The 27481-nt window shown below is 41.4% G+C and overlaps 2 protein-coding genes across 14 annotated transcripts in view; both read right to left on the reverse strand.

Moving 5' to 3' along the window:
- The window catches only part of HIVEP1 (HIVEP zinc finger 1), a 124298-nt gene that overhangs the window by 64824 nt on the left and 31993 nt on the right, over positions 1-27481 (reverse strand). For 7 of the 13 annotated variants that reach the window (XR_011092552.1, XR_011092551.1, XM_068670513.1 and 4 more), the window contains one exon: positions 22612-22765. The exons of 5 other annotated variants lie outside the window; for them this stretch is intronic. Coding sequence is in view for 6 of the 8 variants with exons in the window: in XM_068670513.1 (XP_068526614.1) it covers positions 22612-22735 (124 nt within the window). In the remaining 2 variants the exon portion in view is untranslated. Of the gene's footprint in view, positions 1-20387; positions 20473-22611; positions 22766-27481 lie in introns of all 13 variants that reach the window. One more of the 13 variants, XM_068670520.1, reaches the window with a different exon arrangement.
- On the reverse strand, positions 13847-19464 carry LOC137850493 (protein GVQW3-like). The gene is made up of 2 exons (XM_068670532.1): positions 18579-19464; positions 13847-17122 (listed from the first exon to the last, which is right to left on the reverse strand). The coding sequence occupies exon 2, from the start codon at positions 14931-14933 to the stop codon at positions 14472-14474; it is 462 nt and encodes a 153-aa protein (XP_068526633.1). The 5' UTR covers positions 14934-17122; positions 18579-19464; the 3' UTR covers positions 13847-14471.

Raw genomic sequence — 27481 nt, forward strand, 5'->3', positions numbered from 1 at the left:
TGCCAACACAGGAGAAGCATGGCCTGCACTTGGAGTGGGAAGGAGGGCTGGCAGCAGCGGTCCTGGCTGCAAGGATGAGCTCATCCCTGAGCAAGTAGGTTGAAGAGCTGGCAGAAGATAAACCAGTTGTGCTGAGGATTCCTTTGATGGCCCCAAATTCCCACCGCTGCCTTCCTGCTGCAAAATTAAAATCTGTGAGGCTGGCAAATGGCAGCAAAAAGACATTTCATGAAACCTATGACATTCAAATTTAAATCTAGTTTTAATTAAAAACCATCCGTCTGTCCCCAAATGTTTCTTTTTTCTCATTTAATGAGGAATGTTCAAGATTAAAAGGAAAAGATCAGATGAGGCAAAAGCAGTCCCCACATCTTTTTAATTTTAGTGTGGGAACCTGACACCTTCTGGCACACGTTCTGTTTCATGGCTTCTCCTTTTCAGCTCGGGGCTCAGAGAATCAAAGCCCCAGGACTCAGTGGGTTACTGAACACAGGCTAAGCATGACAACTGATAGCAGTGCTGATCCCACCCCACCACAAACGCTCTATCCTTGCCATCACATACATATTACTTAAGCAGGAGAAGGACTTCTGATGAGACTGACAGGGTGTATGCGTGTGAACTACACAAACACTTCATGTAGGAACCCAAGCTGAGTTGCTACTGCAGAATTTCCAATTTTTCGGGACATTTTTTATTATGCAGCATTGAAACTTAGCAAAAGCTGAGCACACAAGGATTTTTGGATGGTCATTTCTTTCCAGAAGGATATAGGACAAAAGAGACACCTCAGTAACTTTCTAGCCCAAGAATTCTGAGGTGGGCAGCTCTTTGGAATGGTTTGCTGCTGCTGAGCATCTTCCCATCTTTCTGCTTTACTTCTGTGACACACGCGAGGCCTGACCAGGGAGATAATTCACTTACACATTGTTTCACTTCTGTAATGAACTAGAAACAGTACTGATTGCATTTACATTTGCATGACTTCTAATCAGTCATCTAGCAAAATAATTACAACATTGCTATACTGATGTCTAGTGCATTGTTCTGTGCAGCCAGATTCTACCTATCCGCCTAGGACAGGGTGATTGCTATCACTGCAATCTGCTTAATAATTATTTAGGAGCCTCTAGGGTGTTTACTGTTCCAGGTTTCATTTCAGCTTTATGTTTTTTTCTATACCTATCCCAGTATCAGGGTTAAAAGTTAAAGTAAAATTTTAAAGCTGACAAGTTGCTTTAGCTCACCACCTTTCCAAGCTGCTGCCATGAGCACCTTCAAGCCTTCTGTACTGAGGCAGGTCCCTCTCCTTTCTCCCCCTGTGGGTTCACTGTCCTTTGATCTTGTGCCCCAAAACTAGAAAAATGTGTTTTTCATTTATTCTTTTTTTTTTTTAAACACCTGACACAAAGATTAAATGAATGCCAGTGAAACCCCTGTGCGTTTTTCTTCAAATTTTACACTCACCAGAAACGTGTAAAAATAACATGAGGCACAAAAGATTTCTTAAATTTCTATACTGTCTCAAATACAGACTATACCAAAGAAGCAATTAGTTGAGCCAGCCACTCCCCAGCCAAACAGGGAGGAGCGATTTTCCATTAAGCTTTCTGGTACTCCAAAAACTCTCCTACTCAGCTTTGCAGCTGCTGAGGGAGTGCTTACCAAACCCAGCAAGGAACAGAACTGGTTCAACAAGCAGAGCAATGAGAAAGCTTGTGTTTCATCACCTGAAACAATAGCTCAGAGACTTTCTTCAAGTTCTCTGAAGGGTCAAACTGCTCTTTAATTTCTCCTCCTATTTCTGGAGCTCCTCAAGCACTACTGAGTTACAAGCCAGAAATCATGCAGTTTTATAAACTAAGCACTCAGGAGCCTGAAGCACCAACAACCCCGTTAAAAACACGTTAGGTTTTCTTAAGCTTAGCATACCTTAAAAATGATCTCTTAACTGAGATCCCAAAACCCTGATTGATAGAAATGGTGGAAAAGATTAGATCTTTAGGAGGACTTTAGATTCTGAAGTTGGTATAATTCTCAGATATTAAGTAAATAAATATTACCGGTGGCTATGAAGAAAAAAAACAAAAACATATATATATATATATATATATATTTGATGAGGCTCACAAAAAAAAAAAAAAGGCCTTTCATATGACCTCCAGTGGAGGAAGAAGTGAGGAAAGGAAAGAATTAGGAGCCAAACGTCAGAATGAATCCCACTGTTCAAGATGAAGGCACGCCACAGACATGTACTGCAACAGGTATGTTATCCTCCACAGCTGCCATAACCATTAGCAATATTTTATTTGCTTTTTGACAGCTAGGAAGTATAGAGTTCACTTCTCCACACAAGTATATGACCTCAAGATCCCATGCCTGAGTGTAAACTAGAAACTCAATTTAAATGAAAGGCTAGAATATTTTTCCTATGGATATCACTTTGCATTTATCTGCACTGGATTTTATTTGTCATTTTATAACCTAATTTAATTTTTAAATGCTTTGCATTTCGTTTTGCAACTTCATCTTTACTACCATGGATAACTCCCATCAAATCAGCAATACTGTCACTTCACTGTTCGTGCTCTTTCCCAGATCACTCAGAAGAACTGGAATTGACAGATGCACATTTAAATTAACTACAAAATGGCAGACAGCATTTGTCTGCTACAGAACAGGTACAGACTGCAAAACATGTGAGTATCAGCCTCTGAATGAATTTACACAAATGAGGGGTTGGGGGGGAGGAGGGGGCATGTAGAAGGAGCTTACTCAATACTCCATCAATACTCTACCTTCTTTAAAACCCACCCTCTCCAAATTTCTCTGTGCTTTCACCAGACAGCTCAAAGAACATGCCTGTGGTTTGTCCCCCAGCTGCACTGCCCATCCATCTCTTACCGAACTCCAGCATCTTCATACATCTTCTTTATAACTGGGCTGGCTCTAACACAGCCTGTGGTCTTCTCCTAGACCAATATCCAGTTAAGTTAAAGCTTTCCATTATTCAGACTAACATATCTAATTTTTGCTTGCTTGTTTTTCCAAGAGTTTAACCGGACTTAATAATACACACTGAAGTACGTGACTCAAACTTATGTCCACTCAGAATGACATCAGTGGGTCTTACTGCTGAAAAAAACAAAACATCTAAAAAATCCACAATTAACTTCTTACACTAGATCTTGCTCAGCTGTGGACTTCTAAAGTTTGTCTTTCCAACATAGTCTTCTATTTTTGTCCCTTTTTTTCCTTTAAATGCTACATGAAATGTTATGAGCTGAAGCTTTAAAGTGGAAAAACAACAACCAATATTGGATTGGCAAAAAGCAAAATGCTTTGAAAGCTGGTCAAGCTACAAGCTGATGCAGGATCACGTGTACCTGAAACACAAAACCTAAGTGAAGGCACAAAGATATGATGCTCTCTTGTTAGCATGGCACTCTAGCCACAAACATGGTATTAGCCATTCTAAGAGGCTTACCCCGAGAAACTTGCCATGGAGCGTTCATGTTTGCTTCTCCAGGCAAACAATTAGACCACAAATGGCAATTTTGAGGCTGAAAACATGGTATTTTGTTCAGGAACGCTGCATGGGGTGCTTGGGTTTGGGGATGCAGACAGTAGCAAAGCAGAGGTGATCTGGAAGCTCAGGCATGGGAACTCCCTCAGACCCGTGGAGAGAAGCAGCAGAACCTGCAGTGCCCTCAGGTGTTCCTTCAGCAACCTGCTTCAAGGGGCAGAACAGCTCCAAAGGGAAAAATACAAGCCAAGCAGGAGGAAGAAGAGGGAATTAACGAAAGAAAATTAAAATCAGAAGGGAAGCTGTGGGCAGGTTAGCCTAAATCATCCAACTTCTCCAGACACATCCCAGACTGCTACTTGGGAGAATGGGGTAATTTGGCAGATATACGTAGAGGAAATCAGAGGCATCAGGGAGAAGTTTTGTGCTGAAAGGAAACAAAAATGGTTCATGCATTCACCAATATATTTCCAGCAGATCAAGACAACCTGAAATTACAAACAAAATTGCAGCTTTTTTATTCTACTACCTACAAGAACCATTAGAAACAAGTTGTTACGAAGTCACAATTTCTGCTTTCATGAGCTGAGTGGTATGCTGGTCTTGCAGAGTGCCCCACACCACACAGCAACAGGTACCCACCATGATCCCCCAAGCCCTATGAAATCTGGAGGGTTTTTTGGTTGTGGGGCTTGAGGGGAATACGTTGGCAGTGGTAAAAGGAATCTGCCATGCACCCTAGATTCTAAGCAGCACCAAATCTGAAGAAAAATACAGGATGTTTTCTCTCTCCTCTCTCCAAGAAATAAAAGGAAGTAGGCTGAACTATCTTCTTGGCATTCCTTCTTTCATCATCTCATGAACAACAAAGAAGCTCTTGGGGAAAAAAAATGGAACACTGACACTGCAAATTTAGTTCATTATTTTTGTACAAAAAGCTACTTATTACAAGAAACTACGAAGGCTACATTCAGTAAATAAAGAATAGAAAGCAAATTATGGTAGTATTACTTCATAGTTATTTAAGTGCATTATTAATATACTAACCAGTATTTTGAAAAACAGAGCAAAAACTCTATAGGTCCATTCACATTATTTACCGTTTTAGCCACTTTATAAACCATCCCAAATGAAGTGCAGTTCCTATTCCTGTGAACAACAAAGCATTACAATTTTTTTTTTTTAAAACATTGCAATATCAAATAAAAACTATACTGAAACAAACCTAGTTCTCCTCCCCTCCTTTTCCTAGGTACATTGGGGAAATTTTCTTTTACCTATTTTTTATTATGTATATATATTTTTTTAAGCTTTTTTTTTTTTTTACCTATATTTCTTTACCTATTGGAAGTTTATGGAAGATAACTAACTTCTAACTAGCTTCTCAGACACCCACAAAACCATGATGTGATGCAATCTGAACACCGCCCTGTGTGTTTTTGCCTTTTTCACTTAGCACTCAAGCTCCATGTTGCGTTGTCTGATTGAAGATGAGGGGGCGGTGAGGAACATGTGGCAGACAGCCACAGCACACTGTATCAGGAAGCAAACGATGGAGCTTGGTGAGCCCTGCGTCCAATTGTGCATCCAGGGACTTCAAGTCTTCACAGAGTTTTTGTCCTTCAACAAGAAGGTTTTGAAATTGTTAGCCCTGTGCCACGTAGGAAGACTTGCATCTGAATTTTTAACTCATTTACATCATTTTAGTCATTGTAACAACGGCTTCGGTAAAACATGGTGAGTGGGAGAAGAAATTAGAATATGCTACTTGACTGAAACAATGAAAATTCAAAGCCACTATAATATCCTGGAAATATTTTATGGTTTTCTTTTTAATATGCCCGTTTTGACATTTTCTGAATAGCGCTAAAATTCATCCCTTAGAAAACAACCCCAAATTTCTAAAACTATTAATCTTTTAAGTGGTCACAGAATCACAGAATTGTAGGGGTTGGAAGGGACCTCAAGAGATCATCTGGTCCAACCCCCTGCCAAAGCAAGATCCCTAGAGCAGGTTGCCCAAGCAGGCATCCACACGGGCCTTGAATATCTCCAGAGAAAGAGACTCCACAACCTCCCTGGGCAGCCTGTCCCAGTGAACCCTCACCATCACCCTCACATTCTTCCGCATGTTGGCGTGGAAATTCCTGTGACCCATTTTGTGGCCATTGCCCCTTGTCCTGCCCCCACAAACCACTGAAAAGAGGTTGGCCAAATCCCTATGTCTCCCAAATATGGAGTCCCGTCCCTCCCCCCCCCCCCTTTTTTTTTTTTTTTTTAATAATTCAGCTAAAATAACTTTCCACTCAAACTTTCCTCATTTCCAACCAGAGGAAAGACAACTGAGACAAAAATCATGCATGGTTTAAATGGTGAAGTAAAATAACAAAGTCAACAAATGGCATCTGCACTGTAGAAATTATACTCTGAAATTCTTTTTCTATCTTGCCTCCTCTGAAAATCATAGACCAGTTCATACTTTGAGGCCTCTACTTAGCAGGAATCACAGGATGTAGGAGAACACTGAACACATGATTTTCTATTTATTTTCCTTTATGAAAAACATATTAGACACTCTCCTACAGGTAGCAAAAATTACTCAAAAATACACTTTCATAGCAGATAACCTGTTGCTTTCTCACCTTTGGTGAGTCTTTCTGTCAAGCTTCTCATTTTCTGTGGTTACAATTGATTATCACAAACCAAATTCAAATGTTTTTATTTGAATTTGCCTCAGGATTAATCATTTCCTTATGTAGTCAGCTACTCAGCTTTTGGAATCATGCTTCATGTAATACCTCCCCTCCAAAAAAACAAAACAAAAAAAAAACACAATACTCTCAACTCAGATGAAGTTTATGGTTTAGCAGTTTAAATACCTTAGTTTTCATTTGTTTTATCCCATTTAGTAATTGCTTCCAAGTGTATTAAACTGTGACTGTTTTATTTTTAAGAATTCCAGAAATTAAAGTTTTATTCAAATTAAATACTTAGCAGGTATTCATTATCAACTCAAGACAGGATTCAGTAGCAGAATTTGACCTTAGTTACTAATTATCAGCTGGATGAAATTTATGCTTTCGCACTCCTGGTAGCTAATTTTGAAGATCTTGGTAGCTGCAGTTTCATTAGCTCACATATTATGGTAAACAAAAGATTTGGAAATTATTACCCCAAATGTAGCAGAAAAGCAGAGACAAACCTCATGGTGCTCACTGGAAAAAAAAAAGCACAACTGAAATATGGGAAAAAAAAAAAAACATTTTCAAATTATTACAAGGACATAGTTCTGAGCATGCAAACAGTGTAAATACCTGACTTAATCTATGATTTAAATATAGTCTACTTTATGACACTGTGGGAGTCATCTCATAAGACAGCAAGAGCAATCAGTATATTAAAAACCTAAATTGTGAATTATAGAAAATTGTTTTTTACCTGGAAGGCTATCCTAAAAGTATGCTAAGCAAAATAGCCATGATCAAAGCATTGAAGTACAGAAGGAAATACACAGGTCAAATCCCTTTATCTGTTTAAACTACTCACATAATTAATTTATAGCCTTTTAGTGCACAGCACAGAGGAACTGACCCACAGTTCTTGATGATTCTCTGAAAACAGCCACATAATGCACAGGGATCACCTGTTTTTTGTGGTTGTTTTGATTGATTGCTTTGGGAAGAGGCATTTGCAGATGAACAAAATGTCAGGTTGCATTAAGAAAAGATATAGACAATAATAATATAATTACTGCAGTGCTATGAGTGAGAACCATTTTCTATGCTGGCTGCCTTATCTTGAAGGGAAAAGAGCAGAAACAGAAAAAGTTCAAAAGGCAGTAAAATTACTTAGGAGCCTGCTGAAGATTCTAGATGAGAAAAGTCTAAAATATCACAGCAGTTTTATTTATGAAGAAGTGGAAGAAAAATGACATAATACAGGTATATAAAATAATAAATGTTTTAGGGAAGGTCAAACTGCGCACTACTGCAAAAAAAAGAACAAATTGAAAACTCATAAATCTTATTTGCAATATCAAGATGTAAGCCTTAGCAGCCGAACTTCCCACAGGCTTTGTTTAACCAATTTATCTCAACTCTCATTTCCTCCCTGCTCTCAGGCAGGTATTTTAAATACATGTGTTCTAAATTTAGCTTTCCCACTGCAAATGAATTCATTGATCAATTCTGTCTGATGATATTGAAAAGAAATCCTTTTAAACACAATGAGATATTGGCTTCTGGGCTTTTGCCATGAAGTACTGAAGGTGTATACAGGACAATCTCAACACTCCTATTATTAATAAAAACATACCCTGGTAAGGGCAAACAGATAATATTCTCGACAGAGATCAAACATGGTTTTCAGAGCACCACCCAGCTACTAACTGCCTGGCACGAAAACTTAAAAAAATTTAAAAAAGCCACAGAACAAAACAAAACCCCAGGCTCCACAGCCATTTCTTGCAGAATTGCCCACTGAAGCGCTTGCTATTCTTTCTTCAAATCACTTCGTAAAGGGCACTGTTAAGGATACTGATAAATCAGTCCGGTTTTGCTTTACAGAAGTGAGAAAAGTGTTAAAAATAATTTTGGCTGCTTTAGACACTGACATCCTTTATTTTGTTTCATATGAAACAACATCACATGTGCGCAGCACAGTTTAGGCTTGCCACTTATTCTAAGAAACTACCACCCAAAAAGAGGTCATTGCAGATTTACAGTAAGTTTGCCGTAGCAAAGTTCGGAGCATGTTCTCAATATTACCAAAAATGCTTGGCTGCGTCTGCTTTGGAGTGACCTGACTGTAACCACCAAAACATTACAGTAACTTGTTGCCCACTGATCCAAGCAAAAAATGCCGTCAAAATAGCAACATGAGCTTTCCTATTTTCATCAGTGACTTTGTTGTCATTGTCTCTATTAGCAGGCTCCTCGGAGATCTGCCGTATCTTACTCCATATAAACCCATTTACAAGACTACTCTTGCTGTGCTGGCTCCTGAAAATTCCAGGCTCTGCCCAAACGAACTACGTCCCAGACACTGCTGTGAGCAAGCCCAGCAGCGACACACAAAGCAGCGCACAGGAACAACGAGGTGAAACGGTGCTCCAGAACTCAGCGCCTGCATGTAGCATGTGCTTCAACTTGCGTTAATGCGTGACCTGGCTTAGAAGTCTCCCAGTCTTAGAGGCTGCTCTGACTCAAACCAACACTAAAAGCACTGGTAGGCAACAAGACGCTCAGCAGTTTGCAAACCCAAGGGCCATCTCTCCCTCCACGTATGCATACAGACGTATACACATTTAAGGGTACATAATTAACTGTAAGAAAATAGTTTTCGGGGACCAGAAAGCTAAAAGCATTCACATAAAATGCAGAATCCTTCTCACTGTTTGCACAAATAAACCCTCTGAAGTTGCTGACTTTGACTGGCACAGCAAGCCAGATTAGTTTCTCAACATAAACCAACTTCAGCAGTCAGAATCTGAAAGTACTGAAGTTTCCACAAAATTTCTTGCAGATTTTTACAGGCAAAGTTGTTGCCTTAGTCTGTGGAAACAGTGAATATTTTCTAATGCAATGCAAGGTTGATAATATACCTCTCCTCTCCTCTCCTCTGCTTTTAAGTGGCTCTCATAGAAACCATCTCCAGATAGCACTGCAAGGTAGGTTTTGGAGGGTGATGGGGGTGGAGGGGTGGGAAGGTGAGCTGGTCTTAAAACTGCAATAACATTTCAATTTACATCTATCCATGCTAGTCAGACAGCCCCGGGTGGTCTATTTGTTGCTGGTGGTTTGTCTTTTTCTTATCTTTTTTTTTTTTGGCTTCCAAATTTTGCTATGCATTTATAACCATTAAGTGATTTGTGAGAGGCACTACAATCAGACAGATCTAAGGTAAAAATAAAACTCATTATCTACAAGGTTGTTCTCAAAAGTCAACTAACACATTGACATCGTAAGGAATTAATTCATCAGTATATTTTTGACATGCACTGTGTTTTTCTCTAAAAGGTCATTTTTCTAAATTAGGCGAAGTATTAAATATCTTTGCTGTTCCACTGCACATCCCAAACTTAACTCATGAAATGTTCTCACACTAAAAACAAATTGCCATTGAAATAATCACAAGAAATACATGGAAAAGTTCAACATCCATTTAAATCTGACACATACCCCAAGCAATGTGAGCTGTTAGCCTGGTCATATGTTTCATAAATTAAAAGAAGATAACTGAAAGCGTCCCTACTTAGTAAATACAGTATAGCTTAGATTTTTATTTTTATTTTTTTTGCCCTGGCTGCTTCTTTCTTTTAAAATTCCCCTAAACCACACTGGTAAGTGGAGTTAGAGCAGGACATCACTGGTCCCTGCTTAGGATTTGCTTACTGTCTTGCTATTTGTCTTCCTTACTGTTATAAATGAGGTCTCAAGTCAACCTGAATTTTGTAATATTTATAAAACAATTATTTCTAAAAGGTATAAAAGCTATAAAAGGTATAAGAGGCAAGTAAACAGCGCTGGGTGTGCGAGGAGTCTACACTCCACCAACATGCACACACACACACACAAACATTCTAAATGCATGTATACAGAACATTGCTTTACATAATAACCCGAGTATGCCTATACATACATACAATCAGGATAGGTAACAAACAATCCTTTAAGTTCCATAACTTAACAGTCTCCATTTTCCATTCCTTTTGAACAATGTCTTGCTTTAAGTTGTCTCCTTTTCAAGGCCAATAGGCCTGGGTCAAAGGGCACGTCCAGGTCAACAGGGGGCGTAACAGCAAAAGCCTTCGATGGCTGTAGCAGCAGAGGGGCCCATGGTGATGGCATAGCAGTTGGATCAGTGAAGGAGCCCGCAGCTCCCTCACTATCTGGCAAGCCACACGTTTCTGACTGTGGTCCCACATGGCTCTTTAAGGCCTCAGAGATTGCTTGCCAGGTGCCGAGCAACCCCACTGCAACCATGGCATTTTTAGTTGCAGAGTCCCACACCTTGACCTCAGTTTGGTCCCATAGTTCAGGCTCATAAACTGTCCATTTGTTAATGAGGAGAATAAGCTGTAAGGTTACCAGGACAGTCTTTGTTCCTAAGGACGTATGATTCCCCATAATGTGCAACTGCTTACCAGCGAGAGGCAGTTGTGTGCACGGGTCCGCTTCTCTCAGCTCGAGCCTCTCTCCAGTTCCAGTGTGCCTGTTTCCAGTGACTTTCAGCACGAGCTTCTCTGAGCAGTTTGCTGAGTCTGGCCGAACCTATCTTCATGAGGCAATCAATGTGACTGTTCCCGTCCTGGTCTCCATTCTCCCAGCCTGTTCCTCTTCACTTTTTTTTCCTGCTTCTTTATTGATGTAACTTCATCGTGCTGCCTTTTTTTCTTTTCTTTTTTTTTTTTTTTTTTTTTTAATCTTGAGGGCAGGCTCCCCTCTTATACCCTTCTCTCCACAGCAGTTCTTTTCAAAACAACTTTTTATTGGTCAAACAACTTTGCATATAACAACAACAGCAAACACCCAGAAACATCCATGCCTTAATGGCTGAAGAACAAGAGAACCATCTGGAAAACAAGAAACCAGAGACTGCATGGAGTCTCCTGAACCACCCTTCATTGTTCCCTCTAAACTCTTTTATATTCCTGATGGCCTCATCGTTAAGAGTCTAATGTTATCTCAATCACGGGGTTTTCCAACCCCCATGGCCAAATTCCCAAATCTCCCCTTTCTTTATTAATACCAACCATTTTCTCGACACGAATTACCACTCCACATATAACACTTACTGACCCAGGAATGCAAAGCACAGACCTCTTCCAGGTGCTGCCCCTACATCCATCCTCACCCTTGCCTTCTCCACAGGCAACACTGGGAGGGCAACCAGAGCTGCAGCCCCAAATTTTGCTTCCACCTCCCACCGTGCCTCTAGGAAGAGCTCACCTGTGCTGTTGCAGCTGGCAACAGGAGCTGGGAGCTGAGCTGTGCAAAATGCCCACCTCACCCCTTCTGCAGGTGTAAGGGGTTGTGGCTCACAACATCAAGGAGAAAGAGCAGATCCATGGGATAACAACCAGGACGCCTCCAAGGCCAGGTGGAGATAACCAAGACAGCTTCTCTCTTTGACAAAGCACAGAGCAAAAGCTACAGCTTCTCCCCTTTCCCACCTACTTGGGTTCTCTGGTGATGAGTGAGCTTTCTATGGTGTCTTCCTGCCAGGCTGGAGTTACAGGAGTGTCTTCACTTAGATAACATCGTTTCTTGAGTACTCAATTACCCAGTACACCCAAGGCACTTTTAAAAAAAATAATAATAATTTAAGAGTTCATTTCTAGCTGGAACATTTTTTATTTTATTTTATTTCAAACTTAGGCCTGTAATCAAAGCCATGCGAGTGCTCTGAATGTGGTGCACCAAGACCCTCAGCTCAGCATCCCAATGAAGTATAAACTTCCTGGCTGTGTTTCCCTCCCTCTATGCATGGCAACGTAGGCTGAGCTCGAGGCTTGCAAGAGACTCATTTTACAAGAGAAAGAAAAGTGGCAAAGACCAGGATACAAACAATTAAAGGAGTATTTGCCCATGAAAAGCCAAAGGGACATTGTGTTGGGAGCCGAAGGCAGGCAGCAGTGAGACAACACACTATATTCAACTGCAGCAAGATGTAGAAAATTGGACTCTGCATTTGAAAAGCCATAGATGAAGTCAAATACAGATCAGCCAGGCAGCATATACACAGCCCTCAAGAGCCTTATGGCAAGGATGTGTACTTGTCCCAGTTTCCTTAAAATACATTCCCCCCTCCTAACAGGCATTCAACAAGCATGGAAACCTTCATTTGGGTACATGTTCAGGAAAAGACATAGCACGCTCATGCTGTGAAGATACAAATCACATCCATCATCAACAGATCTCTGCCAGGCAGCATCCAAGAGATCTTTGGTTACTTCTAAGTAGAAATGGGAGGTGGCAACCTGAGTACTTAGAAACATGAAGGAATCCAGAGCACCCCCCTCTGCTGATGGAGGATTATGATCCAACAGGTCCAAAGGCTGTGCAGGGAAATTACTGCTGGTTGTGTCCCAGCCTGACAGCTAAGCATCAGGACCCTGCTTACTGAGCTATGAAAGGGAGAAAGGGGGAGTTACCTCACCTTCTCCTTTTCCCAAGGAGTCTGAAGTAATTTAAATATTTTAAATAGTGACTCTTTCACAAGCATTGCTAAATCCCCAAAGCCGTATCTCTGCTCAAGGTCCTGTACATCATCACAAAGTCGCTGTGGCTGCTGAGGTACCATTTGTTCTTTCATCCAAAACACTATTTTCAGTCATTTTACCCAAAAGCAAAGCAGAGAAATTTTATAAACATCCTGCCTTTGCAGGTATTGTAAGATAGCCCGACTTCATCTCTAAGGTGCACACTGTTACAGCCAAAAGGTCCAGCACAATACACACCATGCTATGAGAAAGCTAGGCACAATACACATCACAGACTGTCCTGCTCCTTGCAATGCCACCTCGACTACTCTGTGCTTTTCAGTAGAGTGAAGTCCAGGGGAAGAGCTCTGTGTCCATGAAGACCCAAGAGCTGCCTTCAGGCTGTACAAGGGCTTACAGACAGACAGAGTAGAAATTGAGACTAAGGAGTTTTGAGACAGGTTAAAAATAAGCACAACTGACTGTACAGGGGTTAGTAACAAAACATACTCTGAAATTTTAGCTATGCATAGCTCTTTCCTCCTTTCCTTCACACCCTTCTTTAAGCATAACCCAGGCAGAAACTGCATTTGGAAAAACCTGCCCTGTGCTTTGCCTGGGTAAAGAAAGCTCTTGGAGGCCACACTCTCCCATCACCAACCTGCAGGTCAAACAGATGTTGGCAAACACGTTTGCCCTTGCCATTACTTCAAGTGGAACAAAAAATGTTCAGTTGTCCAAGTGAAATTAAACATTTTAATAGGAAAAAGGAACAAATATGAAGCTGGCAGGATTTAAAAATACAACCTCCATAAAACGTTCATGTTTTGTGTGACCAAGAAATGTACATTAAAAATCACCACACTATGCTTCTTTTTAATGCTGTTGAACTTAAGATCTACAACAGAGAAGAACTCCTCAGACTTTTGTTATATTATTGATTGCCAAAGATATGCAATGAGAAATGATACCCCTCGTCCCTTATTGGGGAAATTAATGATACTTAAGCAAAGCAAAACAAAATTTTATTTGCAATATTTTATTTCTAGTTCAGATTTGAGGTGGCTGGTCATATTACATGGTCTGTTCTGAAAGTAGTAGGACTTTTTTTTTAAAAAAAAAAAAAACAATTACTCATGAGAATAGAACAAACGATGAGAATTTTTCAAAGGTAGCACCCTTCCGCATCTACACACTGCTGCCAACGAGTTTTCCGGTTTTCGTACATCTCCAGGAATGCCTGGACTGGAATGCTGTTTAGCTCCCTCATCACGGCCTCTTGAAGCACCTCTAGCGATGCGTGATGCTTCCCCTTGAGCATTGATTTTATTCTTGAGAATAGAAAAAAGTCTGGCGGGGCCAAGTCGGGGCTATAGGGGGGCTGAGGCAGCATTGCCACCTTGTGCTGGGCAAGATACTCCACTACGCGGAACGCTGTGTGGCTCGGCGCGTTGTCATGGTGCAGCCGCCAATTGTTGACGATGGCTGGGCGGACATGAGCAATGCGTTTTCACAGTCTTGTGAGGACTTCCACGTAAAAAGCTGCATTAACTGTTTGTCCGGGTGGTACAAACTCTTTGTGGTTGACTCCATGTCGATCAAAAAAGCAAATGAGCATGGACTTTTGCTTGGATTTGCTCATTCGTGCTTTCTTGGGGTGTGGGGAAGAAGGGGTGTGCCGTTCTGTGCTCTGTCGCTTACTCTCCGGGTCGTATTCAAACACCCACATGTCGTCACCGGTCACTACATTGCCAAAAAGTCGGGCTCCTCATTCACATGATGAAGAAGATCCTGGCAGATTGCTTTCCGGTTAGCCTTTTGCTCCTCTGACAACACTCGCAGCACAAACTTTGCACACGCTTTCCTCATGGCTAAGTTTTCTTTCACCATCTCAAAAACTTGGGTTTGAGGAATGCTCAAGTCATCAGCAATCATTCTGATACTCATCCTGCAATGACGGTTCGGTAAATTTTTCACTCGCGACATGTTTTTGTTGGTCTTGCTGGTCGAAGGGTGTCCGGAGCGGTCGTCGTCTTCCACTCTTTCCCTACCTTCTCGGAACAGCTTGTGCCACTCAAAAACACCCGATCTACCCATGGCAGCATCACCGTAGACTTTCTTAATCATGTCATGAGTCTCTTTGCCCGTTTTACCAAGCTTTACACAAAATTTGATTGCGTATCGCTGCTCCAGTAAACGCTCCATGATTCTCCGTGACAAGGCGTTTCAACAGGTGTTCACAGTACAAGCGACCTGCTCTCTTCAACGGCCAACAGCCAGCTGCCGATTTTTCCCAGCGTTCCCAAAATCCCCCTCCACCTATCCTGCGCGCGCAGACCACCTCTCGTCCGCCCATTTGCCCAGGAAAAAGCCAGTCCTACTACTTTCAGAATAGACCATGTAAGTTCACAAAATTTTGCTTTACAAATATATCATGTCTGATTTGCATTTTTAAATAACACTAGAAAACAAACAGTGCAACAGAAAAGCTTCTTTAAGGCATAGTGCCAGAAAAACACAGAAGGCTGCAATAAACCACACTAATAAACTTACTTTGGGAATACCTTGTAGAGGCCAATAAGAACTGTGCTGTATTATCAAAGGGACTTTAAGTATTGTACTGCAAATCCTGTGTAACAAGATGTGGACGAAGCATGTCAAATCATATACTTTCCTTTAAAATTGCTATATAAAAATTAAATTTTAAGAAGATCAGAGGTTGGTATGTTAGTATTGGAGAATAAAATGCATTGTATGGCACATTATCCCTAGAATTATCCCCAAACCCAAGTAACATGTATTCATAAAATTTGAGCAAAGTAAATTGAAACACTTTATGGTTGGGAAGCACACTGTCAAGGCACCATGTGCAAACTGAACAGAGCTGTATTATCATGGGAGTCATTAATCATCAAGATACCATGGTGTTTCAAAACCCTATATAAATTTAATTTTTATTTAGCGACCCAATAGCTATTCTCCCATACTAATATTACTAAAGGGCACAGCTGGCACTATTTGGCGGTAGTAGCTGGCAAATTTTCTATGGCTTAAAATGGCCTAGGTTGGGCTGACGCCTTGCTTCCCCAGGAAAATTGTAGGCTTCTGTTTTGACAAGAGGATATTGCTTAGAGGAAATGCACCAAAAACCTCTTTTCATCACAAAACATTACCAAAAGCTAAGCTGTTTGTAGAAAGTAGGAGTTTCAGCAAGTTTTACATTATCAAATATTTCTCCAGGACAGTTTCCTAAGTTCCCAACCAAAAAAGAAAAAAACATGTATTATCTAAAGCTTTGTTACACTCCTGTTTAATCTACACAAAGAAAAGCCATGTGGACTGTAAGAAGTCAAATTCAAAACAAAGTGTTTTAAATTTATAACAATTAAATACTCTAAGTTAATACTTATTTTAATTCCATATTACATAAGCGTGGCAAGTTGTGAGTAGAGGTTTTAGTTTTCACATTTAAAAAAGTTGTACAGGAAAAAGAGGCACACTTCTAAGAGTAGTGTCAACAATGACCTATGAATCTAATTTCAACTTGTTTTAATTGTAGATGTTGGAATAAATTTGAAGTCTATTACAATCATCTGACATACCCACAATGAATGGTTTGGTCTGGTAGTAAGTATAGATTTTAACATCTGTTGTGCATTCAAACCAATTAATGATTTTGGTAATGTTCAAAGGATTCACTCTGAAAATACTCCAGTTTTAAGTGGTTCTAATAGGCATATATTTTGCTTTTTGCATGAACAGCACTGTATGCATTGTAAACCTACAAACCTAGTTTAGGATCCTGAAACACAGAGCTTTTTCGTTGTATTCCTGTCCCTCACACTTGCACCCAGACAACTCTCTCTGCACTGTGTGGAATAAATGTGGTGAAGCCAAAATCCCTTCCCTAACCAAACCCTCAGAACTGAGATACGCACACAACTCCTCCGTCAAGACACCATCACCAAAGAACATTGAACAACAAGCCCACTCTCTGAAGTCAAGCATCTTTAGAGCAGCGGGAAGCCTGAGTATTAGAAAATTGTTAGCTTGTTAATTGTTAATTGTACCTCTTCACTGAAATCCAGACTGTGCTCAGACCAACTGTAAAGCTATGAAGGATTTTAAGAGAACCAGAATGCCAATGGTTCACAACTTCGTTAGGAAACGAAACTTCCTGGCACAGCCCCACAATATCCATCCATCTGCAGGAACTCCCTTGTTATTACTTCCATTCCCCTGTGGCAAGCGACTTGGTGAAGCAGACAGATCTCACACAAAGGTTTGCTTCTTCACAGCTCCTCCGGAATCCCAGGGCATAGATGAAAGCAAGGACTGACAGTGTTGGAAAGCTTCCAGGAGCAGCGCAATGGCAGCAGGTAGCAGCAAGGTGCCTATCAGTAGCACAAAATCCCGTTAGATGGAAAACAGGGAAGGGGACACCTGGTTTTGCACAATTATGTGACAGGCAGGCAGAGGAGAACATGCAGGATGAGGCTGGGGAGGTGGGGTGAGACAGCATAGGGAATACTTATAGGAGGAAAAGCCTGGACTCAGGGTTAAGGAATGATCTTGGAATATGGAGGTTCAGTGCTGGCCAACCGCAGCCTTCCCATGTGCCCCAGCTCCAACCCACAACGCTTTCACACTGCAGTGATTTATTGCTATGATGAATTACCGTGTGTTTCTAAGGAACACAGTTGCTGTCTTGATGAAGTCTTATGGAGATATTTAGATAGTTTGCTGCCAACTGCTCACATAAAACATGCTCTTGAGTTAACCCTTTACATATCTTCCTGAGCAACTTCTCATTTACTGCTTCCTTTTCCAATGGCACGAAGATTTAAAGGAAGATGAATTGTTGCTGTTTCACCACACATCACTATTGCACCCAAGGCAGGGGCACAAACTCCCCCTGCCCTGAAGCACTCTGACAGGTCTTGCTAAACAGGCAGCCCAATAGCTGCAAAAGCAGCCAGTAAGTCAAGATGCCCAAGCACTGTTCTCCTGAGACAGCCTCCTTTTCAGCAAGGGACTTTCTAAAAATCAGGCCCTATTGGATTGTCTCAGATCTGACCCATGCAAAGAAAGATGCCCAAAGCCCTTTTGCAAGAACACCTGACTTCTGTACGTGTCTCCTAAATGCAGTGTAAGCAATTATTGCACACACAGTGCAAAATTAGGGTAGTTAGAAAATAGCCTCTTCTTCTGACCTGCAGCAATTAATTCCAAAGTCAAAAATCTTAATAACATAGTTGAGAATTTTCAAAAGGCACTCAGTCATTGCTGATGGGTTTTTAATTAATTTTCCCACAGAAGCCAATTGTAGAACTACCACCAATGAAAACAGCATTCATCCAAGTCAACTCCCCTGTGCTCCTGACAATCACGCTCATAACTTCCAAGTGTGGTAACAACCTATTTCTATCTTTTTGAGAATTGTCTTTAAAGATAAAATTTAATTTTAAAGAAAAAAGACATTTATCTTGCAGTGGCAATAAAAACCTCATATACGTAAAGGTATGTTCAACCAGAATAAAATCTTACTGTGGTCAGCACAAGCTGGTTTGTGACCATTCACTTTATAATGCACTGAGTCAAGACCCAGACAGAAGGTCGCACCCATAAAGCATCTTAGCAGACCCCTGGACCACACTGAAAGAAGCCTGTGTATTGCTTTAAAACCAGCTCAGCCTCCCCTGGCTCAGGTAGCAGAATGATGCCAGCTAAGAGAAGGTCCAAAAGACTCTTCCCTGCCTCTCAGTCTCCCCGTAGTAACCCACTTTCTAGATGAAAAACAGCTTGCCGAAGTTCATATTTGGTAAAGTAAAATATGCTGTATGGACTTACCTTGTCAGATTTGATATTATGAAAAGATTCCCAAATATATTAATGGGAAGACTTGGGCTTGGGTTTTCTTGTGGAGTCTCCCTCAAAATAAATCCCATTCTTGTGTCATAGGTGCCTTCTCAATGTTTTTTCACAGTATGAGCCAGGAATGGATGAGCTGATGTTAATAGCTGATTCTCTACAACATACAGTGCCCTGCCATCTAGCATCTCCTGAGTCATCGGCACTGCTGGGATTAATAATCAAATCACAGTACATAACAGACAAAGGAGCAAAAACTCTTCTCAATTTAAAATGTCATTAATTCCTGCATAATTATATTGACTGTACTGAAGGTCTGCCATTTTTAAATTGTGTACAAACACTTAATTCCCTGTGACAAGCATACGTATACCAAGATGAAGATCCAGACACTAGCTGACACCAGCTACGTAATAGCTGTATGCTATTCCGCAGACATTTGTAAACACCTACATGCCAGCAAAGTTCTTGTACCCAAGCATGCGAAGCTCTGGGAGTAAACACTGTTGCTCTCATTTGAAGATCACAGCATCAGTTTATCAAGCTCCTTCAACAGGTAGCAAGCCTGTTTTGCCAACCAAACGATGAAATTAGCTAGCTGCCAGCTGCTTAAAAGCTTAAAAAAAAAAAAAAAAGTGATCAGAAAGAGTTGCTCACCCCCAGTGGGGCTGAAGCACCCCTGCTTCTCTGCCACAGCGCCTCCCAGCACACATTTCTCTGCTATTCCCTGCATAGCCCAGGGCATTTCAACTATTACATAATGCTGCTTCGACAAACCTAAGGTTACGATTCACCTTGCTGCTCGTGCACTTGCATCTCAGCAAGGCGATGCTATTCTGCTGTACAATAACTTCTGCATTTTTAGGATGGCTGCACACGTACCTACACCAGGTAGACCACGCTTCAGGAGTAAAAACAACACCCCCCTTTGGAAACGTCTTCGTACAGTACTCAGCTCCCTGAAAATTGGTTTGGTCATGATTTTGCTTCACCCCTGCCTGTACAATTTAGGAGATAAAGATCTTGTCAGAGCTGTAAAACTGAATGTTAAGGCTGCATTACAGCCCAAGGTTAGACTTTCCCTATTTTTAAAGCAGCATCCTTACTTTAGTGCTTAAAATTTCTCCTAGTTCATTTTTGCCTTCTCCTACAAATTACATTTGCAAGCAGCAAAATGCCTTTGCTCATGTATACCAAACAGAGCCTTTTCCCCAGTAATAGCCTGGAAGCTAATAACTATTTTAGAGCAATTTCAGTACAATGAGATGCTGTTATTGGCTGTTTATGTAACAGTGAATTAACCCCCACCGATACCTTTCAGGAATTCATATTCACAGCATACAAAATGTGCCTCACAAGAGCTTGTTAATATGGTAAACGCGGAAGCAGTCCGTATTTGGAAGACTGTCTTTCAAAGCAAACACGCTTAACCTGCAGTTTCAGTCATGGAAGAAATTACTCAATTAATTGCAGACAACAAAAACAACAGGGTTATAACTAATGTACAGTAAATGCTCTGTGGGCGTAATGCAAGCTCGTTTCCCAGTAGTGAACTCTCTTACATCCTAACACATTTCTCACCCCACTGCCATGAAATACCTTTAGTACATTAAATTTGCTTGTGCGTTTCGTTTTCAGGCAATGAACCATGACACCACATCATTACCAGCTGTGGCAGGGTTTCTTCTCTACTCGGAAGCATTTTTTGGAGTGGGGGGGGCCAGCAGTCAGCGGATGCCCCACTGCCGGGAGCACTGACAGCGAGGGGGGAACCAAACGCAAACTCACCGCAGCGGGCACCACCATCTCCCTCTGGCACCCCCTCCATGCAATCAGGGACCCTCCGCCGAGGGCTGGATCTGACCCGATGGCTCTGCTCGGGGAAGGCGGATGTCAGGAGGCGTTCATCAGAGCGGTATTATCATTAAAGGCACAAAAACTGCTGCAATCCCGTCCCCTGAGCGCCGCTCCCCCCAGCGCCGGGCTCAGAGGCCGCGGGCCGGCCGCCATCCCGGGAGCCCTCCCCCGCCGCCGCGCCATGGCAACGCGGCCCGGCCCGCCTCGGAGGCGTGAGGAGGGTGCACCAGGCATCCACCCGAGTGCTGGGTCACTGATATTAACCCACCGACACACCCTCCAGACCATCTATAAAAATATGAAAAATAAATGAAAAACAGCCCAGCCACTTGTCAGCTCGCTGCTCTGGCTCTGCTTCCACTTAGAGTGATAAGGGGGGTAGAAAGGGTGGGGGGGGGGGGGGAGGGGGGGCTGAGGGGGGGGAGGAAGGTCTCTGAAATGGAGAAACGTTGCATTGGATGCCTTAAAATAAATAACTATAGGAAGACTGGGTACAGGGGGTATGAAAGGCAAGGCATGGACTTTGATCTTGCAATCGGATCGGCGCGGGCACCTCTTACGGTCTGATCGGATTGCTGCAACAGAGCCCTGGAAAGCCAGCCAAGTGGAAAAATCTACGGACCTGGTTACCTTTCAAGAGATGAAAGGTAACTCTGCCTCTGGTACCGGGATTTATGGGAAAGGTAAATGCAGCCATAATACAACACTTGCCAAGATAACTTAGGTCTTCCTTCAGGAAAACATTTAGGCATGTTCCTAAACCCATTACTATTTGGGGTAGCCCATAAGCATCTGCTGTAGCATAGCACTGAAGCATAGCATTCTTAAACGGAAGTCCTTAAGTACTATGCTGATTAACACTGTGATTTTTTCCCCAAATCCAAGCCACTGTGAACCAACAGAATGAACTGCCCTCATTAAATGTTTATATTGCCTCTGCCTTCTTTCAGATTAAACCAGAGAATACAAACAGAAAATAAGTTTCACTTTCCATTAAGAGGATGAAACCCAACTTTTCTTTTTTTGTTTTCCCCCTGTAGGATCAACAGGCTGCATGCTGCCACACATCCCTATGAACGAGCACCTTTCATGAAGAAGAAAGCTGGTACACAGCAGCAGGACTGCTCTGCCCCTCTACAAGCCCCTCAACCCCCTTGATGTGCAGCTGCAAGCCAGAAGGGACCACAGAGCAGTGCGTGCATGCGTTTTATCCACCAATGAACCCTTTTGAAGCAAACCTTAAAACACTGCAGACTATGAACACGTCTCAGTCATTAATGGCTGCAGATAAGATGTTTGCTTCTCAGTTCAAGTGAGGTCACTATTAGGAGCACAGCCTGAAGTCCTCGCCTGTTGCACAATTGACACTGGCCTGCCCCTGATGCCCCCAGAAACTTTTGACAAACTGAGCACACAGAATGAGTTCCAAACCTTAAATACAAACTTTATAGTTCATTAACGTTCAGCAGCAAGGCTTCACGTCTGCAGCTGCTTCCATTTCTCATTCCCAGCACACCACCTTTCCCCAGAGCTCTCACCTGCTGATTTCTTACAAAGAAACTGTATCCCCTGTTGAAGGAAGAAATCTTATCAAATAGTGAATCAATGCTTTTGGCTCTCCTTGCTGTTGTTTAGGAATATTGTGCCCCATATACTAAACTATTGCTTTATTTATGTTCTTTATACAGGCAGAAAAATGGACCTTGGAAAATGGTTTGCACCAGTCTTAGACTTAGCTAAATCAGAGTCTTAGCTGAATTTTATACTGGAGAATTTTGAAGGAAAACATGTTTATGTAACTATTCTGTTCCTTTTTGCCTTTTGGGGAGACAGCCTTGATAGGAAAGCTTGTGAGAGGCAGTCTAATCTCCTATTGCAAGTCTCGAGACAGATGGCAGAGCACCCTGCCGGAAGGTTGTGTTATGATCAAGGTATCTCCCCTTCTTGTTAACTATATCCAAATGCTATGGCAGGCAGGAGCAGCTTTACTATTCACCCCCAAGAAACTTTACCTCTTCTCATCTGCAGCAATTATCACTGCTTAATACAAAGATAAAGGCACCATCATCTTGCTGCAAACCTTGTTGTCAGAAATGGGTAAGGACAAAGAATTAAAGAAGAATCTCAGGCATCTGTCCCTAAATGAACAATTTACCTTTCAGGAAAAAATGGTCTTGCCATGCTGTAACCGCCCCAACATACCCCTCTAGGCTCTTCAGATGGGCGAATAAACCCAAGAGGTAGGTTATGATTTTCTTGCATAAAGAATTTTCTTTCATAAAAACATTTAAGAGAAGGCCACCATCACCCTGCAAAAAAAACAAAAATGAAAGTTCATTCAGCAGCCTTTGAGTATTAAAATTACCCCCAAGAACTTCATAAAGCACCTCTTGGGGCGAGTGAAACAGGACTGCTGCTAAATCAGAAGAGCAATGCTGTAAAAAGGGAGAGAAATTAGATGTTCAAAGTCTTTCCCACTGTTCTCTCAGCTTAAATACATCTGTTGATTTAGTGCCCATAAGTAGCATGAAGAAATGAATAATAGCTACAATCCTCTGTTCACTGTTGTGAAAGAAGCTTGAAAACAAGGAAAACGACATATAGTAAGAATGAACTTCACTCAAAATTTGTAAAACAAACCCAGAAGCATTCTCCCTACATGAGATCACAGCACAGCACAAAGGGCTTCACAACAAAGCACATACAAACTACTTGTTCCTGTAAAGGCTCAGAAAAAGGACCACCAAGATGTCTTTCTACAGCCACCAGCTTTACAACATGGAACTACCACATGAGCTTCTCTCTCCTCCCCCAAGAGAGGGCATAAAATAAAGGATGACAACTATTTTCAGTCATTTGGAATTGGAGACCACAGCACCTGTCCTCCCCTACCTCCTTCTCTGAGTAGTGTTATGCCTTATTACAAGATTATCTAGCAATGTAACAAAAACACATTTACAAAGTGATAATCTCTGTTTTTTAAACTTGAAATCTCACAATCTCTTCCACTGGAGCAAAAGTCCAAGTGATGAAATAAACCTTGAACTATGCCCTACTGTTGAACTACTCATTGCTTTTGGAAAACGAATGAGTGCCTCATCCCAGACACTGCAATTTAGCAATTTAATCTGTACATGTGTCCTGATGACAGATGTCATGAAAAGAGAGCAGAAAGCCTTCAGAAAGCCAGTAGCCAAATGAGAACATTTCCCTGATCAATGCCACTGAACGGAATTTCACCTGCAATCACAGAAGAACCTGGAGCAGTTACTAGAAAAGCCCCGTAATCCAATTCCAGGCAGAACCAGTGGTAGCAGCTACCAAGTGGTGGTCTCCAAGAACGAGTCTTGTAAACAGCAAGCAGTCATCCGGATATGAAGTGAGGGGGGTAATAAGGAGGAGTTGTTTACTCCAGCAGAATACAGCCTGCAACATCTTGTTAGCTCTCCCAGTGATCTCCAGTACTGCGTGAGCAGGAGAGACGACAGAGAAGAGCTTTGAACTGCACCTCATTGACCGAGGGAAAAAGGATTGTGAGGATCACAGTTCTTTCACCTTTTGAGTTCCCCAAATTAAACATAAGTACATTTCATACTGCTCGTTGGTTATCCCTCTCTTCTCAGTTACTTTGACTGCTGCTGAATTCTAAACTCTGCTTCAGTTGAAAAAAGGAAAACAAAATTCGTATTTTTCTGATGCATAAAATACAGCTGTCACAAGTGACAACAATGAAGATACAGGAAGAGAGAACTACTTAGTTATTTTTGACATTTTCCATTTCTAAACGACGAATCCTGTAAATAGGAACTCACTATGCTTCATTCTAAGTCAGACTGCAACAAAGATTGTTTAGAAAAAGAAAGCACTTTCTTGCACTTGGAAGAAAAATTATTAGAAAGAAATAGCACTTTCTTGGAACTGCTATAAATATAATAACACAAAAATTCCTACCTGGGTTTGAAAAAATCTAAAATAGTCTTTCCCATTTTTCCCCCTCATAGTTTTGTCCCATTACTGTTTGATTTAAACCAGGTGTAAAGCAATCTTGAAGCATACTCCAACAATGTATCCCACCAAATTTAAACTATATTTAGACCACAGTATTTTTACTACTAGAGAAACCTAACAAAGGAACAACAACATGCTTGGAACATCTGTCGCAGTGATTGAAAGAAGTCTATGACAGGAATAGCAAATACTTATTTTCTTTTTCAAGATGTTGTCAATCTGCTGAAGCAAAGTATCAGTAAAGTAGATTGTCTAAGAGCTAACTCACATTGGCCCGTCTCCTCCAATATGAAGATGATTAAAATATTCCCTTGTTGTATAACCATGTCTGGTTGCTTATTATTATCTGTCATCTCTGTGTTGGGGGGGAACTCTTTGTCAAAACTAGTAAGCATGTTACAGTGTTATGTAAAAAATAATCCACATATTTAAGTCTAACCCCCCACCTAATGAAATTCAAATTTTCAAGTGTGTCAATTATTATATACATTTAAATAATCAGCTGCATGACTCAACACAATACTGAAGATACAGACCCATAAGCATGGCTGTCTGTCACACAATGTATTCTGCACAGCTGATCAAAACCACAAATATTTACTACACAACTCTTTGGTTACTTCATGGAAGATGACAACAGAGTGACTGCTCACCCTGTGCTAATGCTGACCATCCATGAAGGAATTCTGTGGTGCTTGCCCCTTAGGTGGGCAAAAATCTTTCAGGTTCTTGTATGAACCTTGCATGAACACGTAAAAAAAGTTCTTTCACACAACAACAGCGTCCTGCTGCCCAAACCACACAGAGCTGATTTCTATATGGAGGTGAAGAAGGGCCGAATCCGTGTGGCTGTGTTTGCGCTCCCTTTCAGCGTAAAGTTAAAGGAAACCAATACTCCAAAAGTAACAGCATGACTCACAGGATTCATTAAAACACACCGTTGGTGTATCACAATCAGTTGTCATGGGTCCACTGTGGGTAACCAGCAAACAGTATCTTTTCTCACCCTCACCAGGATGAGGTTCAACTGCATCACTAAGTGGCAGCCACACGCATTACTCTCCTGAACTAGGCCCTGCCTGGGCCCTTACTAAGTCAGGCATATAGCACATGACCAAGGGCAACCTGTTACTCCACATCACCGCTGCCTGATCAAAAGCATCAGCACACAGTGTCTCCTGAGCGCTGGTGCAATAAGCTTTGAGGCTCAGCTGGAAGAAGACAGGCCAGTAGGCTGCTGATGTGAGAAAATGCCTCAAGCGACTAACAACAGAATTCCTCTACACAAGGCAACACCACCTTAGAAGGGCCAGACATGGGTGCGGATCCTCTACCTGGGCTCAGTGCTAAAATGGGGTTTGGGAGTGGTGACCATTGTCACTACTGATGTTCTCAGACCAGCTCCTCGCCAGGCCACAGCAACACTGCCATGATGTGGGCTACACACTGGGATGTTCAGGCAGAGATGAGAACATCAGCAGTTTTCTAGCTGAAGCCAGATGTGAAATTGTGTAGGAAATGTTGTGACAGACATTAAGAAGGGGACTTAAAAAAAAAAAAAAAAAAAAAAAAACACAACACCCCACAAACAAAAGAAAAGAGCCAGACCAGCGGATAGGGATGTAAAAGCTTTCTGAGACACTTCACTATCAAATAGCTAAGACAGAACCAAGTATCAGCATTCAAGAAGAAATTACTGAGAAGACCATGAAATGCCAAAGCCTTAAAGTTCTCTGCTGATTATTTGAAAACAACATCAAACAAGGACAGTATACTTACGTATTCAAATAAATAGTTCAAAATTATATTTTCTTTTCATATGTAAAATACATAAATCTTCCTGTTAACATATACTGTGCTAAGAAGATTCAGAAGCCATCTATATAAAAAATACAGACTTAAAAGCAGAATTTATTCCTCTGTATAATGTTTTCTTATAGATACAGGGCTCTTTACTTCAAAGGGGGCCACTATACAAAAGAATCATTGTTAACATTGTTAACTTTTAAGTTCTGAATTGGAAGTATTCAGTATACATATCCAAAAAAAGTTCACAATTCAGCTATGATCTGGAGATCATATTGCGCTCATTTGCAAACAATTTGGGAAAAGATGGCTATGTAACCCACTAGGGTGACACCCAGCACTCACCTGATCTCACTGCGTCCCACCCACTACCTGCATGCAGCTTAAATCCTACTGCACCTTCACTGAAACCAAAGAATACAGACCCTGTCTTACTGAGATCAAAGCCTTGATCTCATCTCACATCCACTGGTCCTTTCAGAGTAGCCTTTGAGCTCTCTAGTGGTGTGTCCTCTTTGTTCCTGTTCTTTTTATGCCTTCTTCAATTTCAATGCAGGGACTTCAGCCAAGCTATTTTAAACTGCTCCTAGAGAGACCTGGAAGTATGTTTCTAGAACACTGAGAAGGTAGGACAGAATTTTCTCTGTAGGTAGCAAAAAGGCAGAGCTCCTTTTTGACTAATTTATTTTAATACTGCTGTAGTTTGTTGTAGTATTAATTATGCAGTAGGGTGCTCACAGCTTTGCATAAGTGTCTTTTTGCATTATTTAAAACAAAATAAGAGAAAAGCAGCAGTTACTCAGCATCTCTGAGAACTGCAACTCTTGAATTTCAGCACTGATCACAAAACATGCTAAATAACAAATAATGCTTTCACCAATGTGCAGGCCTTAAAAGACATAGTACAAGACAATTCTATAACCAACTGTCCCATAGCTACAAGCAATGACACCCTGCACAAGCTTTCAGAGTAGCACACTTGCTCAAGAATACAAGTATCAGAGGGTGATCAAGTGTAGTACTTCAGGAATTCAGCTGAATTATTTATTTTTCTACGGGAAAAAGAGAAAAAACGTTTAATTAGACAAGATATTTCCTGTCAACATGTGAAGTTTTGTTTCAAACTTGCCAGAAGTGAAGCACTAAAGGAGAAATTAGAACTCCCAGATCCCTACATGATTTTGACTCAGTCTTTGCCCATTCGGTAATGG

Source organism: Anas acuta, chromosome 2 (assembly GCF_963932015.1).
Source record: "Anas acuta chromosome 2, bAnaAcu1.1, whole genome shotgun sequence".
Lineage (NCBI taxonomy): Eukaryota > Metazoa > Chordata > Aves > Anseriformes > Anatidae > Anas > Anas acuta.

Bases quoted from the DNA above. Each gene is read 5' to 3' on its own strand.
- LOC137850493 (XM_068670532.1), bottom strand. From the start codon at position 14,933: ATGGAGCGTTTACTGGAGCAGCGATACGCAATCAAATTTTGTGTAAAG.